Here is a 15,786-nt window from a genome sequence, read left to right as displayed (position 1 = left end):
AATAATTACCCATGTGCATCACCCAGATCCTCTTTGAAAAGCATCAACTGAAAGCTTATGAGGGATTTTCATTTCTGTTTTTTTCACAGTTCATAGCAGGCAGAGCAGAGTGCCTCAGGAAGGGAAATGGGCCAGTATGGTGATTAATATCTAATATATTAGCACTAAGAAATTACTGGAATAGAAAGAATAGAATATACTCTTCCTATTATCAAATATCCTTCCGTGGTGGGAATCAGCTCTGGGTTTACAGTACTCATTATATTAGAAGAAAATCTTACAGCAAATAACATGTATTTCCCTGTCGTGGTAAGAACAATGAGGTTCAATTTATATCTGTTGTGTTTCATCAGAGACATTTGTCGTCTAGTAACACTGTGCATAGCATTTGCAACTCAGGTTGTGCAAATAACAAGATTCTTCAAGAAGCATTGAACGGATGGGATAGCTAACCAATGTAAAAGGAAAAACAATGCTGATTCCTACCCAGACTGTTAAATCAGCATTATTATGCTGCAACTGTTCACAAGTGAAGGCATGACAGGCTGGAGCTTCTTCACTTGAGAAGTGGTACATGTGGAGTACCAGCATATGGGAAAGGCTGTCTTCGCCACTCAGTGATGTTGCTGCTAGCAGAAGAAAAAATAAATAAATAAAGCTTTAATAATAACATGAGAGAAATGTTTTCCCCCTTCCCTGCTATCTGCCCAAGCTTCACCTGTGAAAGTCATATTCTTCCCCCTATGTCTACAGAAAGCAGACTGAGGATGCCAAATACTGAAGAGTGAGTACTCTGAAGAAGCTGTTATTGGGGAGGGGATTGCGGATGGGGTCAGACCTCTGGATCTACATGGATTCAGATCCAATGAATGAAAACTTCCTATGGAAACTAAGTGGGACACTAACCTTTATTCCAGCGTAGGCAGGACAGAGACTGTGGAAGGGGTGTGCTCTAACCCCAAGACTTGTTCTCTGGTTCTAAAGCTCGGTTCTGTTTCCTTAAATCTACCAATCCAAAATCTTCTTAAGTAGCTTTTTGAGGAGAAAGGCTGAATTTTGTCACAGATACCAATATTATTTTTGCCCTATCCATTGAATAGGAACCTGCTTTGTCATCTTTTTCTTACAGCAATGTTGCAAGCTGGATATTTTTACTTTTCCTGTGTTAGTACGCATGGCATTTTTTTGTTCCCTAGCCATATTTCACTTTCTGCTATTCTAAACGTATGATCTCACTGGAGTAGTAGGTACAGTTGGAGCCAAGGCAAGACTAACTTTAGTGTAATCATATGCAAGATGAAGTTTTGATGGACAAATATGTGACTTGCCATGGTTAATTTTTTCAAGATATATAATGAAAATATTGAGGTCGCAATGAGGTGGATTCTATTCTGAAGTAGTTTAAGAAAAGATGAGCCAGAAGAGTATACATAAAAATTATTCTCACAAATGTTTTCAAAGATATATTTGAGAAAGACTCAAATCAAGTCCTAGAGAAGGATATGAAATCTTAGAAAGATTAGAGAAATAGAGAAATCTTTGAAAGATGCTACAGATTATGAAATATATTATGAAATAATGTTGAACTTTCACAGTGTTTAAGGGATTAGAACCATATTGTCTCTTTACCAGCAATCTGTACATAACCAAACAGGTAACTCAGGTTTTTGCAAGCATCTCAGGCCTTACTGAGTGACTGTTTTCATTGCAAGGTATAATTTGGTTCTTTGCTATAGCTGATGCAAACACGGTTATGTTTTGCTGATAATTTCAGAGTGCCTGACAGAGAGATAAGTACAGAAGGATACTTCAGATATTTAACTGAATGGATCCTATGCTTTACAAAATAGCAATAAAGGTCCTATTTACTTTCTTGAATCGCTTTCCATGTGATTCCATATGCATGACTAACATAGCTACTGATCCAGGGATGATACGCAGGTTAGGTGAATTCTCCAACAAATTCAGGGGTAACAACACAGTAAAGTAATGATGGATCAGACTTTAGCCATAGTTGTGATGGGATAATCCTGCAATACATCACTGTGAAAGCCCATCAAGGGGCTTGAATGCCCTGTTGCTGTTGTGGTTGGCTCTATTGAGAGCTGTATGTGCTATTGCCAGGGTTGTCATCATTTTGGTGTCTTAGGGAAAGCAAGAGCATAACAGATCTTGGCAAGAACAAATCTTATGGGCCAGGTCTCAGTTCTTCCCAGTTATATGAGACAAGCCTCGGGTGCATTGCAAACCTTTGCAAGGAACTGTGGTTTTGTTTTCGCAGTGAACAATCAGCTAGACAGATGTCTTAAACACTGAAAAATGAGTCTATCTAGATTCAGTGATTCAGCTGAGTTACCGTTCAGTTACCGTTAATTGTATACTGGGATGGATGTGGGGAATATGCAAAGATGTATATTTTCCTCATCCACATCAAGCCAAGGAGTCAGAACCATCTTCTCAGACAGACAAGCAGGGAAGAGTAGCTAAGTGGAAGGCCCTTCACTTGGTATACATCCATCGAACAGGTTTCTTTGCAAACAGGCTGCTGTGTACTAAGTGAGAAACAGGGGAAATTCAAGAGTTACTTGCATTAGGCTTTCTTCCTTTTTGTTTGGTTTGACCTAATTTCTGACCTCTTTCTAATCTCTCACTAGTGTCCATCTTTTGATTTCTTGTAAATTTCATCATAGAGAAGACTGTGAGCTTCTGCTGATAAAGGACCAACTCTGGTGAAGCAGTGTCTGTTCAAACTGAGCCTCGGTTTGTGGCTCTCTGACCCTTCTGAGATTACCAGCAGGGATTATTCACCTCTGATCTAACATGTTCTGCAGCAGTTGGTGCATGAAGAAAACACACTGATTGTGCACTTAAGGAAGCATTAATTATCAAAGTTCTTAGAGAGCTGATGCACAGCACAGAAAGCAGCATGTCTCAGTTCTAGCACTTGGGTAATATGCTCAATATGTGAGTCTGGCACTATGAGGGCTCTGCTATTAGAATTTTTCTGTCCTTTGCCAGATCTGGATCCTCTGCTTTTGAGTGCAGCTGCAGTTACTGGTATCTCAGCAGGCAAACAGACATTTCTGTTTCAGCAGCAAAATACTTCATCTGGAGGATTTGTAGACTTGAGAAGGGAGGATTTTGGGGATTTTTGTTGGTGGTTGCTTTGTTGTTGTTTGTTTGTTTGTTTGTTTGTTTAAGTGAGGCAAATAACACATTAATATAATTTTCCTAGTCCTTTCTAATGTCTGTTTCCATTTACCTGACATAAACTTACTTGTTAAGGTTTTGCAGTTTAGAGTGATGCATTGCTGTTCCTGGCAGCAAGCACCATTGCTGGTCTAGAACTCCTTTATATGGCATTCCATGGCCTTGGCACCGTTAATAAGTTAATTCATGGACAAAGAACACTGCAATATCATTACTGTCATTACTGACATTGTGTGTTCTACAAAGTGCATTTCATGGATATGGTCCTTAGAAGTGGAGGCTGACAAGAAAAGTCTAGGCATTACACAGTGCCATGCATAGCTTGATGCAGCCTCGCTGCTACAAACAGGTTCAAAATCTGTTCTGTTTAAACAGTAAAAGTGTGTCACCTGAACCTTGCGAAATCATATCTGCGAAGGTTATCTTTGCTCCAAAGAAACCTGACATTAGGGTAGTTACCAGCTTCCATAGGTCATTGGTGGAACAGTATAGAGAAGCTGACTTATTGATTGTCAATTTTTTATGTTCACAGGCAATGTTAATAATTTCATTTTAACAGGTTTTACAATGCAGTTTTCATTTTTAATTAATTTTCTAACAACATAGATTGCCTGTTTAGCCACTATGCACAATAGATACAAAACAGTTGTATTTAGAAAAGTTATACGCTTTTAATTGGTCCATGTTTATTTTCCCTTTAAGAGCAAAAAAAAAAAAACCCTAACCAGACAAAAAAAAAAAAAGCTGATATTGAGTTCTTAAAGTATATACTTAACTACAGTTTTCCTGTATATAAAACTTACGTAAAATGTTATTTTCTCTATTTCCTGCTTACTAAATGTCATTTACCATAACTTACAGTGTAAATGAGACTGAACCTTCTTTTGAAGCATCCAGAAGGTATTATTTCTGTTTTTAGTGTATCATAATACACTAATTTTTTCAGAATTTCCTCAAACTTCATCTTCATATCCTTCAGCCATCTCTGTGTTTCCTTACTATGTCAATAATTATTTACTGTAGAATTAACTGACAGATTGCTCTAAATCCAATGGATCCCAGTCTTTCCCAACCATTGTACCACTACCTCAGTCTGAGGACCAGCATCCCAGAAAGGCCCACGTCTTGCTTAAAAGAGGTTAAGTGCTCCCAGCTCCTATTTGACAACACTGGGAATTTAGTGTGTTCCGTAACTCGCAAGACAGGACCTCCAGATACAAGTCATCATCACATGTACCCTCCTATGAGCTTGCATGTTTTCTGATCGGCACTAGGTTTCATGCTGTTGGTAACCCAGCTGCTTGCTGCATGATGGAGCAGGGCACACGGCATGCAAACGGAGCGATCCAGCTCATGTCAGCCAGTGATTCCAGCCCTGGCTTCCATGAAGGAGCCTGCAGGTTTAAAAGATGGGCAAGCTAAACTAAAAAGGCACACCATAAATGACAAACAAGTAGTGGCACCAATAGCTGTGGTTGGGAGCCACACCGTTATTTGATACCTGACAGTCCTGAGGACATATTTCATACTAGTGGATATCAAACTGCTAAAACTGCTAAAATTTTGGGAGTGCTACTGACTGCTTCTAACCAGCTATTACTCATACCCTATCATCCTCTCTCTCAAAAATACTAGATACTTACATTCAAAGCTAATTTGAATGCTTGGTTTGAAACAATGCAATCAAAGAAATGGAAAGGGAAGATAAGTGTTCAGATTTACAAGCCATTAATAGTGCTTCCCACACATCTCAGGCATCTCAGAAAAAGGCCTGGCATTATATGAACATTTTTGCCACAATACACAGACAAAACATCCAGAAGTAAAGAATATTCTTACCCTTATTGTACATATTTAATGAGGTGTTTAGACACATTTAAAATTAAGCTTAATAAGTACTTGGGATACTGTAATGATTCCTTCCAAATCTGTATTGAATTGCCCTCTTCTCCCACGTCATGTCTGTTCACTGAACATCTAATAGACTTAAAGGAAAAAAAACTTTGCCTGAGAAAAAGATATTTCATGTGCACAGGCTGGTAAAATAATTTGAGGCTTCAGAAAGCAGCGAGACAAGTATAGTGATGACATTTGAACAGTGCCTTTTTACTACCTGTTTCAATGTTGGAGAAAAAAAAATAATTAAAAAAACCCCTCATTTTTGTGATAATTTAATCATTCTGAATATTTATAATCTACTTTTGGATTGAAATTACAGTTACTAAATTGAGGTAGGTACCAGTCATTTATAGTAGAATAGAGTACAACCTAGAATATAGATTGTGCCACCAGGGGAGAGAGTGCGTGCTGTTCTAACAAAAGCATCTCATTTAAAGTTCCTCCCTTCACTTTAGTAACAATTGCTCTGTCTATGTGTTTCTCTGCATTTTCTATGAATGAACATTTTTCCCCCTGATTCTCAGACATTTCATAATGCGGATGCGTTGCTTTTTACTAATGCTCTTTATTCATCTACAGTAGAAACAGATATTCAGTGGCTTACGCAGCTCAGAAGCCATGGCTGTTGAATGCAACAGTGGAGGAGAACATTATATTTGGGAGCCCATTTAATAAACAAAGGTAAATATCAAAACACTTGCAAAAAATAAAAATAAAAATAAAAATAAAAATAATAATAATAATAATAATAATAATAATAATAAAATTGACTGCTTCCTTTAAGGGGTTTTGTCTTCTCCATCTGGCAGAAGCTTGCAGATTCTGAAAAATATCAATGCACATGAACCCTGGTGTGGATTTAGCTAACCTGACTTTAGCCATTTTAAAAGAAGGTTTTTGCTTTAAATTAGCCTTTTGAGGCTCTCTCTCTACCCTGAGTGCATGTCTAAAATTTATGTGAGGAATCACACAGCGGCAGCGGTTCTCCATGGAATACAATGGAAGCCATATGTCTATTTTTCAAGCAGCTAAAATCAGGTGAGATGAATCCCATCTATGGATGCTAGTGCCATATTTTTGTTCTGTTTAGTGGAGCTTGAGGTTGCCAGAGGACTATGGAAACAAAGATAGTAGGCAAGTTTCCACTGAGTTTATGTCCTAATCATGCTGTGATCAAGTTTCTGGAGCAGCCACTTTACAAAAACGATGAACATATGCAGATGGGGTGCCTCAAGGAAATAACCTTAATTCTTCCTATAGAAATACAGGAGAAGGGAGTGTGAAAGCTGAAGTGCATAGTTTCTGTTCTGCCTGTCCAGCACTTGCTTCTTACGTCTTTCCAAAAAGGCCAGCTAACAAATACAGTGGAAAAAATGACTTAAGTAAAATAAATTGCTGTTGTTTCAAAGGTCATACTCACTTTACTTTAAATTATAAAAAATACAACCCATTCCTCTCAGTGTGTGCTTTGATAAGATGTATGGTTCTATTCCCACTTAATAAAAGTTAACAAATATCTCAAAATTCAGATAAGCACCTACATTTCCAGGGACCAGGTTCTTCAGCTAGTGCATCAGCCTAAATTCATTCCTATCAAAAGGGCAAAACTGAATTAACATCACTCAAATTTTCTGGTCCCAGTTGCTTATTAGCAGATCATCAGAGATGCCCCACAGACCTAGAAATCTCACAACACATTTCAAGTTTTTGCAAGAGGTTTCCTGACTCAGGATCAGAAGCACTGTAAGGATCCTTTGCCCTGAAATATCACACTGAAGTAAATGAAGAGGCACCTAAAAGGGGAAGAAGAATAACTCATTGAAAAATGCCTTCAAATACTCCAGAGTCCAGCAAAACTGCTCACTGACGGGGAAGAATGTACTAAGCAATTTAAGTAACAGAATCTTCAAAAAATAGTCTTGCCCATGAAAATCTCTGATAAATACATGATTTTTTACAATGTTTGCCTTACTTATTTTTGCAATTATCATTTGCGAAGCACCACAGGGCCATGATAACTTAGCTGTGAATTTGAGCTATATATTATTATTTTTTTTCATTAATAAAGCGTGTGGCTGGTTAAATAATTGCAATGAACATATTGGTTTTACAGATACAAAGCTGTTACGGATGCATGCTCTCTGCAGCCTGACATTGACTTACTACCATTTGGTGATCAGACAGAAATTGGAGAAAGGGTAAATAACCTCAAGGCTTTCATGTTTTCTTAGTCTATGTATTAAGAAGAGTCTTTCTGATGTCACTCATCTAATCTGCTTTGGGTTGCCAGCCTGGTAAATAATTGTAATTCACCAGGGTTTAGTGAAGTTATTTTGCATTAGCTGCTGCAGCGTTCTAGGCAGTCATAACAATGAATATGTGTTATGACACTAAACAATATTGTTATGTGATCTCTAATCTGGAGGGCACAAGACAGATACAAATCTAAATAATGTATTTTGTTTCAGCGATCAGAATTTGCCCCTGTGCATACGTTGTTTCTTTGTATGCCATAGAATTACTACACTGGATGTTATGATACACAATGAAAAACAGAGATCCTCAAGGGATTAATTTTGTGCAAATTTCCTAAGAAAATTGGGAAAGATTCATACTGGAATTATTTCAGTGAGTTTGTTGTTCATTATGGGATAAAATTCTAACTGTAGCAATCAGTAAAAGGATAAATAGGGTTTAAAGTGTGGGGGGAAATGGCCCTTTTACAGTATGTTTATATAGCAGAGTGATGTTGCTGTAAGTGAGCATACAGAAGTTTATACTGTATATTTTGTCCTACAGGAAAATTGGGTTACTTGGCGCTGATCTTAAGCCAGGAGAGCTTTATTCCCAAGCTCTTGTCAAGCACATCTCCATTGCAGTCTGAATGTGTGTGAATGAGTTAGTTTAAAAAAGCTAATTCTGCTATCCCAATAATGAATATATGGCCGTATAAAGCTTAATTGAACATCCTTGGATAAATACTTGGGCAGATAGACAGGACTGAGGCCTGTACAGCTACAGCACAGATCAGAAGCTATCTGGTTTATTAAGACCTCAGGGATACGCATGAGTGACCCTCCATCCTTAACTGTAGGATGGACGTGCCTGGAGCAAGAATAACACTTCAATGGTTGAAAAGGAAAGAAAAAGAAAGAAAATAAATTAAAAAAAAAAAAAGTAATGTGCTCCTTTTAAACAGCTGCACCTTGCTTTTTGTTGTATTGACATGTTAAAAATTATTTTGAAAAAAAAATCCTTCTTCAACTGTACCTCAAAAGGGATTTTTTATCGCCAGTATTTTGCTTGCAGAATTTTATGCTAGTATTGGTTGCGTTTTTCAATCTATGAAGCCTACTGTGCTTAGAGAAGCTCTTCATAATTTATACTTATCCATGATTTGTTGCTGAATAATAATTTTTCTTTGTCTATTATGTAAGGATTATGCTTGTTTATCAACAGGATTAGCATTTTAACTAAGCAATTGATTTTTATTGGAACCTTGTATAACTGTAAAAATCATATTTCCCAAGACCTATCATAATGTTTATTCAAAGATGCATATTTCTGATCCATTATATTCATTAGGGGATTAATTTAAGTGGTGGCCAACGACAGAGAATCTGTGTAGCTCGAGCACTCTATCAGAACACCAACATTGTCTTCTTGGTAAGATTTTCTTTTTCATATGGAGCACGTAAAGTTAGTAATAAAACTGTCATTCCTTGTATATATGTTCAGAAAACTTTATATTATCTTTAGAGAACTATAGGGACTTGTATTCAACTACAAATCCAAGTTATGGAGTTAGGAAATAAAAAGCCACCAGAGGCAGTATCAAAACATACTGGGAGACTTAAGAAGGTGGGATCTACAGAGGTTAATGCTGAAGGAGATGAACAGATTGCCTTTTACTCACTCACAGTGGTACCTTGTATCAACATAATCCTGCTGAAATCAGCAAGACTTCAGGATAAGGAGAAGCACCATAATGCAATTAGTTCTGAGCAGTGAACAGACTGAGCATTCAACAGTCTCCTGTAGAACGCTGTGGATTCAGACAGACTTTTTCTTCTGTTGCTAATTTCAGGGTATGTCAGGAATTTCAGGAGTCTACTGTTCATGAAAGGGCTGTCTGAGACCCTTCAAAATTAACTGGGGACTTAACTCTGTTCTTAGAGAAGAAGTGTTTGTACAGCTGAGTGTTATCTTATTGCTAGCTGTACTTACTCCAAGTGAAGACCAAGCACACCTGCAGTTTAGTTTGGGTGAAATTAGTGTAGTTCCTGACTCTGCTTTATCTTAGCTGTACCGGTTTCACATCAAAGTTAGACCCAAGTTTGGCTCTGGATTCCAACATTTTCAATTTTGAATGTGAAATTTCAGATTTAGTGTTCCTGATCATGTTTTCTTCATACTGTCAGGTGGCACCAGCACTGCACACATCTAGACACAAAAAATTAAATGAGTCTATTGCTATGAATTGAAGAATAATGGATTCTAGGTCACTGCTTCATAGTGCACCCTTCTGACTAGGTCTTAGTCATTAGAGAGAGATGATTGGTAATGGGAGATGCTTTCTATTTAAAAAAAAAAAAAATTAAAAATATATACTTTTTTAAACCTGTTCTTTTTACTTATTTATTTATTTTATTTATTTTATTTGATTGCAGGATGACCCATTCTCTGCTCTGGACATTCACTTAAGTGATCATTTAATGCAGGAAGGGATTTTGAAGTTTCTCCAAGAAGACAAGAGGACCCTTGTTCTGGTGACACATAAATTACAATACCTACCACATGCTGACTGGGTAAGAGAAGAGCTACTATGCTGCAGATTTGCTAATGATGAACATACATTTGAAGTTAACACTCTAATGGTTGACAAATTCACTATTGCTTTCTGTAATAGAGTGATTAATTCTATATATCATGTGGCTAGCTACAACATTACATAACATGGATTTTATAGTAGAAGAAAACATTTTATTTTTATATTATTTGTGTAGGATTTTTGATGGAATGCCACTAAAGAATTGTGACTTAATTACAATTATGACTATAACTTATGGCTTGTCCATGTTTTTTACAAGTACAGATGAGTTTGGCTTACAGAAGTTTCAGTTTATGAGCTGTGCTAACAAAATTAAGAAATTATTTCTTAAATATTGAATACAGTGAACACAGAAATTTATATGAATGTAATCTCACCAATTCTAGGATGTCTTGTAGGATCCAGGTCAGTGATTATACTACATATATTGCTGAGTAGACCTATTGGATGCTTTCTCCCCTAGATCATAGCAATGAAGGATGGAATGGTACTTCGGGAAGGGACACTAAAGGATATACAAAACAAGGATGTTGAGCTGTATGAACACTGGAAAACTTTGATGAATCGCCAAGATCAAGAATTGGAAAAGGTAAATAGGAGCATGTAGGCAAGGATGTCAAGGAAATATTTTTCAGTTAATTTCTAAAAAATCAAAACGTGTCATGAAACATGTTTTAAACTAGACACTAAGGAATAACACATGAACAGTTGGAGATTTAAGGTCTAGAAGAGATTGTCTGAGCAGTCCATTTTAGGTGGTTTTTAAGGACACATCAAGCAAACATCCTTTTGGAATGATGTGCACAATTGATCCATTCCTGGGGCAAGGGGTCTACGAAGGGACTTCCTAAAATCTCTCTTAGCCTTATGTTCTGTTATTGCCATAAGGATTTAGGATTCTTTAAGAGCTGTTTTCAAAGTTTTTATCATTCTAGAAGAGAGGGAGGGAAAGAATACAAGGAAAAAAAGCAGAAGAAAGTGGACAAAGCAGGATTTTCTGAAAGAAAAGTCCTAAAATTCTGTGCTTTTGCATTCTGTGGCCTCACTGATCCAAATAAAGTCTCTTTGAGGTTAATATTGGTGCCAACACAGTAGCAGACAACTGAGCTCTTAAATTAATGAAAGATTTCTTATCACAGGATATGGAAGCTGACCAGACTACTCTGGAGAGAAAAACTCTTAGAAGAGCCATGTACCCAAGAGAATCCAAATCACAACTGGAAGATGAAGATGAAGGTATGTTTTATCATTTCATTTTTTTTATTCTATTGCTATCATTGCCTTTTCACTTGAATATCCAAAGCTGACAGTTAGCAGTGAAGTATGAAGATGTTGAGGGTAGGCTGGATACTGGCAGCTGGCAACAAGACCCATCAGGAACATCCCTGGGACGACAGACTAGGCCTAAAGGGATTAGTCAGTCCTGAGAAGCAATTTAGTGATGCCAGGGAAGAGAAAATGTGAAGTGCAGGCTTCCTCTTACAGGGAGCACTAATCACAGAGATTCTGGTGGTGCTGTTTGCTGTAATGATAGTAGAATACAGAGTAGCTATTTGCAGGCTCTTTATTAACACCTTGTGTTTCATCTGGCAACACTCATGGTGGATTGCTATTTAGGACATAGATCTGTTGGGCCTGGATTACTGCATTTTGAAGAGATTCCCAATCACTGTACAATAGGCAGAGCTAGACATCAAAGTCCTTGAGATGGAAATGCTACACTGTCTTCATATTTATTTGGTGAAAGTGGGCAGAACAGCTCTTACTATGTGCAGTCATCACTACATTTTATCAGTTAATTTCTTGGAGGAGTTTAAATTGGGGTCACTCCCAAGCTCCTCCTTTTGGTCTGTGCAGGAAAGCCTTGCCAACAACCTAATCACAGAAATTGGAAGCCATTATTTCTTTGTGGGGTAAGATAGAAAATACCAAAAAAAAAGATGTGTCCATATAGTCCACAGAATGCTTACAAAAAAGCAGTCATCGTTAGGATTATAAAATATATATCAATATCTTCAGGGCTGAAATGTAACCTGAGAATGCATTCCAGGTCATCCACACTTCCTATGTTACCTGGGAATGTACACGTCTCTGTGTCCAAAAAAAGTATATAATTTTCAAAAGTGTGTAATATTAACTTTAAAGAAAATGCTTCTTACTAATTCATTTTTAATGTTCAAAAACAGAAATAGGTTGCATACACTGTCAGTTTAGAGCTGTCAAGCAAGAGCAGGTCATCGTTTTTTTTTTCCCCAAGTGTAGCCTGCAAAGCTATCAGACGTATATTCTTTTTACTTGGTGGAAAAATATTTTAATGTAATATTTATGCATATATGAAATATATATTTGCCATAGAAAAGTCTGCCACCAATTGTATTTCAGTATGATGTGCAGATTATCATATAGTCAATGGTAGGCCTAGAAGAAACACTAATCCAACATATACGTTCTTTTAAATAGACAAAACTTTAGTACCTCTAAATAAAGTGAGAGTAAAATTCACTTGTACAACAGATGACAGAGCCTCTGAATGGAAAGCTTAGGAGAGCATTTTGTAATCTTGAACATAACCCAAAATGCTCTGCTGACAGTACAAGAAAAACAGCTGAACACATTGGGAAAAGGCCTAGTCTCTACTATAAATACAGTCAGTACTGAAGACTTGACACTGACAGACTACAGAGTTGCTCAAAGAACACAGGGGAAGTCTTATGAAAATATGTCTGAAGTGTTTTCTGTTTTCAAATGATGAGTTGTATTTTGTCATTAAAACGTAAGGTTCAAAACAAAAGTCAACCACATACAGTAAAGCCAGGTATAATTCTTAGGACTGCATCCAAGCTAACTTGATTAAATGTCTGAATCACAGAGGAAGAAGAGGAAGAAGATGAAGATGATAATATGTCAACTGTCTTGAGGCTCAGGACAAAGATGCCATGGAGAACCTGCTGGAGATATCTAACTTCTGGAGGATTTTTCTTGCTCTTTCTGATGATTTTCTCAAAGTTGTTGAAACACTCAGTTATAGTAGCCATAGATTATTGGCTTGCTACATGGACATCCATGGACAATGAAAATGAACTCAGGAATGCTGCTGATGCTAAGAGCACAAAGAAGGTGGGCCATACCTTGGAACCTGACAGAAAAGAAAAAAATAAATAATTAATAATAAAAAAAAAAAAAGAGAGAAAATGTTTGCTGTTCATTTCAAAGCCAGCTAGACTGGAAAGACAGATAGATGTAGTAAAATCAATCATGAGGTAGGATGGATGAGAAATTTATGCTAAAAATATAAGGCAATTCAAACTTTATCAGTCTTTTCAAACATGTAAAACTGAAGCAGAAGCATGTTAAGGGTAGAAAAATGGTTGAAAAATGAGGAATCTCATACCAAACTTTTCCAGCTGGATTTTTTAACACCTAAGTCAATGACCCCATTTCCCTAAGTAGTGGCTATCCAGTTATGTCCTGTCAGGAAAGAAAAAAAAGAAAAACAAACAAACAAAAAGTCTTCAAATCTTCAAATGTACTGCTTAAATAGGATCTGGTTATTGTTCTAAATGTAACTGATATACAAATATCAGAATCCACTTAGCAAACTTTCAGAAGGCTTAAGTGTGTTACAGCCCTGGCAGGTTAGTGTAGGATTTGCTCTAAGAATTTTTGTGGTGCTTGAACTTAATAATGTGGAAGTTTCCAACATCTCTATAGTGCCTTAATTATTCAGAGATTCTAGTATGTTTGTCTGAATTCCCTGGCTAACAATTTGCATACATTCATGTTTACCAAGAACTATCTTCATAGTTCTATCACTTCAACATCTTGAAGTATATTTATCAGTAGCTTGAGTAATCTTGGAGCAGTCAGATTTTCTAATTATATTAACTTCATGAATTTCAGTTCCATGACAACTCTTTTATTTTCAAAAAAAAAATATCTAAAATGTAATATAATTATGTAGTATCTGCAATGTGACATACCAGCTGTTTCTACCTGGTACTAGTACCTTGGGAACTTCACAGTAGACAAAATAAATGTGTGGCTACTTCTAGGACTGATATATTTGTTGTTTTATTAGACTTATCATGTAGCTGTCTTCAGCATCCTCTCTGGAGCAGGAATCGTCCTGTGCCTCATCACATCTCTCACTGTGGAGTGGATGGGTCTTACAGCAGCCAAGAACCTACATCATAATCTCCTCAATAAGATCATCCTTGGACCAATCAGGTACAGGAAAAATAATGTTCCTTCTGGAGAACTACACAGTCAAAATCTGCCCTCTTTGTAGCTGGAAGGGTACTCCTGTGAAAAACTCTTGTAATGGCCCTGTTTCCTTCAAGACTTCAAAAAGTGAAAATAAGCAGTGAAGCAATGGGGGAAAAAATTCAATGTCAGCACATGTCAAATTTTGACCCCTTTTTTATCTGGCTGAAAGGTAGGTGTGTCAGATAGCTGCATGCAAGCTTCAAGGCTTGGATATCAAGGAAGGCTTTGAGTGTAGGCCTGGCTTCACAGTACCCAGAGCCAGCCCTGGGGTCAAATGACTTGGACACTAGGCTTCTTCTAATGCCTGTGGGGATAGATTCTGTACATGCCAAGCATGGTCTCCTGTAGGCAATGGGCTGGCCAGAAGGGTCATATGCATTCCTGCATAATGAATACAGTTATCACAGTTCTTTCACTAAACAACGAAGTCCTGGTGCCTGGACCTGTGCAGGAGGTCAAATAGCAATCAGGGAGAGGATTTGGTCCTTAGAATGGAATGTAAGCCTGGAGGGAGTGTAGATGAAAGAGCAAAAGGTAAAATGATTTGGGGGCTTTTGCAAGAGGTGATTTAGCAGCTAGATGGGAAAAACGCCAAAAGAAGCATTTGAATAGTCAGAATGCAGACATGATGGGCTGGTGTGATATTTATGTTTATTGCTTAGTTTTACAAAATAGCTGGACACAGCCTTGTGTTCTATCTGACTGGGATTTTTATCCAAAACTGGGATTCCATTTCAAATAACTTTTTGCTTTTAATTTTTTCAACAGGTTCTTTGATATGACTCCACTGGGGCTAATTCTAAATCGCTTCTCTGCTGATACCAATATCATTGATCAGGTATACATATCAATATATTCTGTTTTATTATATCTTGGCTTTGTAAATTTTCACTTAGCTGCTGAATAAGGTGATGCATTGAAGTATTCACTGCAGAAGGGCATAGCAAAAAGAGGCTCTGGAAAGGATAATAGACAAATTCAAAATATAAATTAGTCATACATTTGTAGTAACGAGGGCATGAAACTATCAGATTAAATGCGATATGAGACGGCAGCTCTTAGTTTCTTCATATACAGATTAGTAACTTCTGTTGGAAAATCTGGATTAGCAAAACACAAGATTTTGGATTCAAATCAGGAAAACAGACTTTAGAATATAATAACTTTTACTATATGGGAATACATGTGAGATAAATAGGCGCTCCATCCTGGCTGTAGCACATATGAATTTAGATCATTCGTGGAGAGGAAGGGATACTTTTACTATGTCTGTGAACCAAAAGGTTTGGATGACCAATAATCCTGAATATAAGGATGATGGGAACATGGAAGGAAAATTAAGAGGTTCTGAGAAAGAGAGTGCTGTTTCTCTAAATATTTAGTATATCGAGAACAATATTCTCTTTCTTCCCTCTTATATAAGTGAGGTGGAAATGGTCCCTACTTCATCTACTTTGGAACACTGACCTCTAGAATAAGAACTACTAGGTTGTTTTTTTAACCTCTGCACATTAGGGCAGTGGAACCACAGAAACATGCAGGCTCCCAGTGTAGGGGGGTATCAATGAGTGTACAGTAGT

General features: G+C 37.2%; 1 protein-coding gene across 12 annotated transcripts in view; it reads left to right on the top strand.

Annotated features, from left to right (window-relative positions):
* The window catches only part of ABCC9 (ATP binding cassette subfamily C member 9), a 74,786-nt gene that overhangs the window by 37,939 nt on the left and 21,061 nt on the right, over positions 1-15,786 (top strand). For 10 of the 12 annotated variants that reach the window (XR_014581783.1, XR_014581784.1, XR_014581785.1 and 7 more), the window contains 10 exons: positions 4,072-4,110; positions 5,689-5,790; positions 7,223-7,307; positions 8,695-8,775; positions 9,780-9,917; positions 10,404-10,529; positions 11,080-11,176; positions 12,810-13,057; positions 14,019-14,167; positions 14,975-15,044. Coding sequence is in view for 9 of the 12 variants with exons in the window: in XM_083829357.1 (XP_083685483.1) it covers positions 4,072-4,110; positions 5,689-5,790; positions 7,223-7,307; positions 8,695-8,775; positions 9,780-9,917; positions 10,404-10,529; positions 11,080-11,176; positions 12,810-13,057; positions 14,019-14,167; positions 14,975-15,044 (1,135 nt within the window). In the remaining 3 variants the exon portion in view is untranslated. The remainder of the gene's footprint in view (positions 1-4,071; positions 4,111-5,688; positions 5,791-7,222; positions 7,308-8,694; positions 8,776-9,779; positions 9,918-10,403; positions 10,530-11,079; positions 11,177-12,809; positions 13,058-14,018; positions 14,168-14,974; positions 15,045-15,786) is intronic. The other 2 variants (XM_083829359.1, XM_083829358.1) reach the window with 1 other exon arrangement.

This window comes from Anser anser (assembly GCF_964211835.1).
Source record: "Anser anser genome assembly, chromosome: 1".
Classification (NCBI taxonomy): domain Eukaryota; kingdom Metazoa; phylum Chordata; class Aves; order Anseriformes; family Anatidae; genus Anser; species Anser anser.
This window is presented reverse-complemented; position numbering and strand designations above follow the sequence as displayed.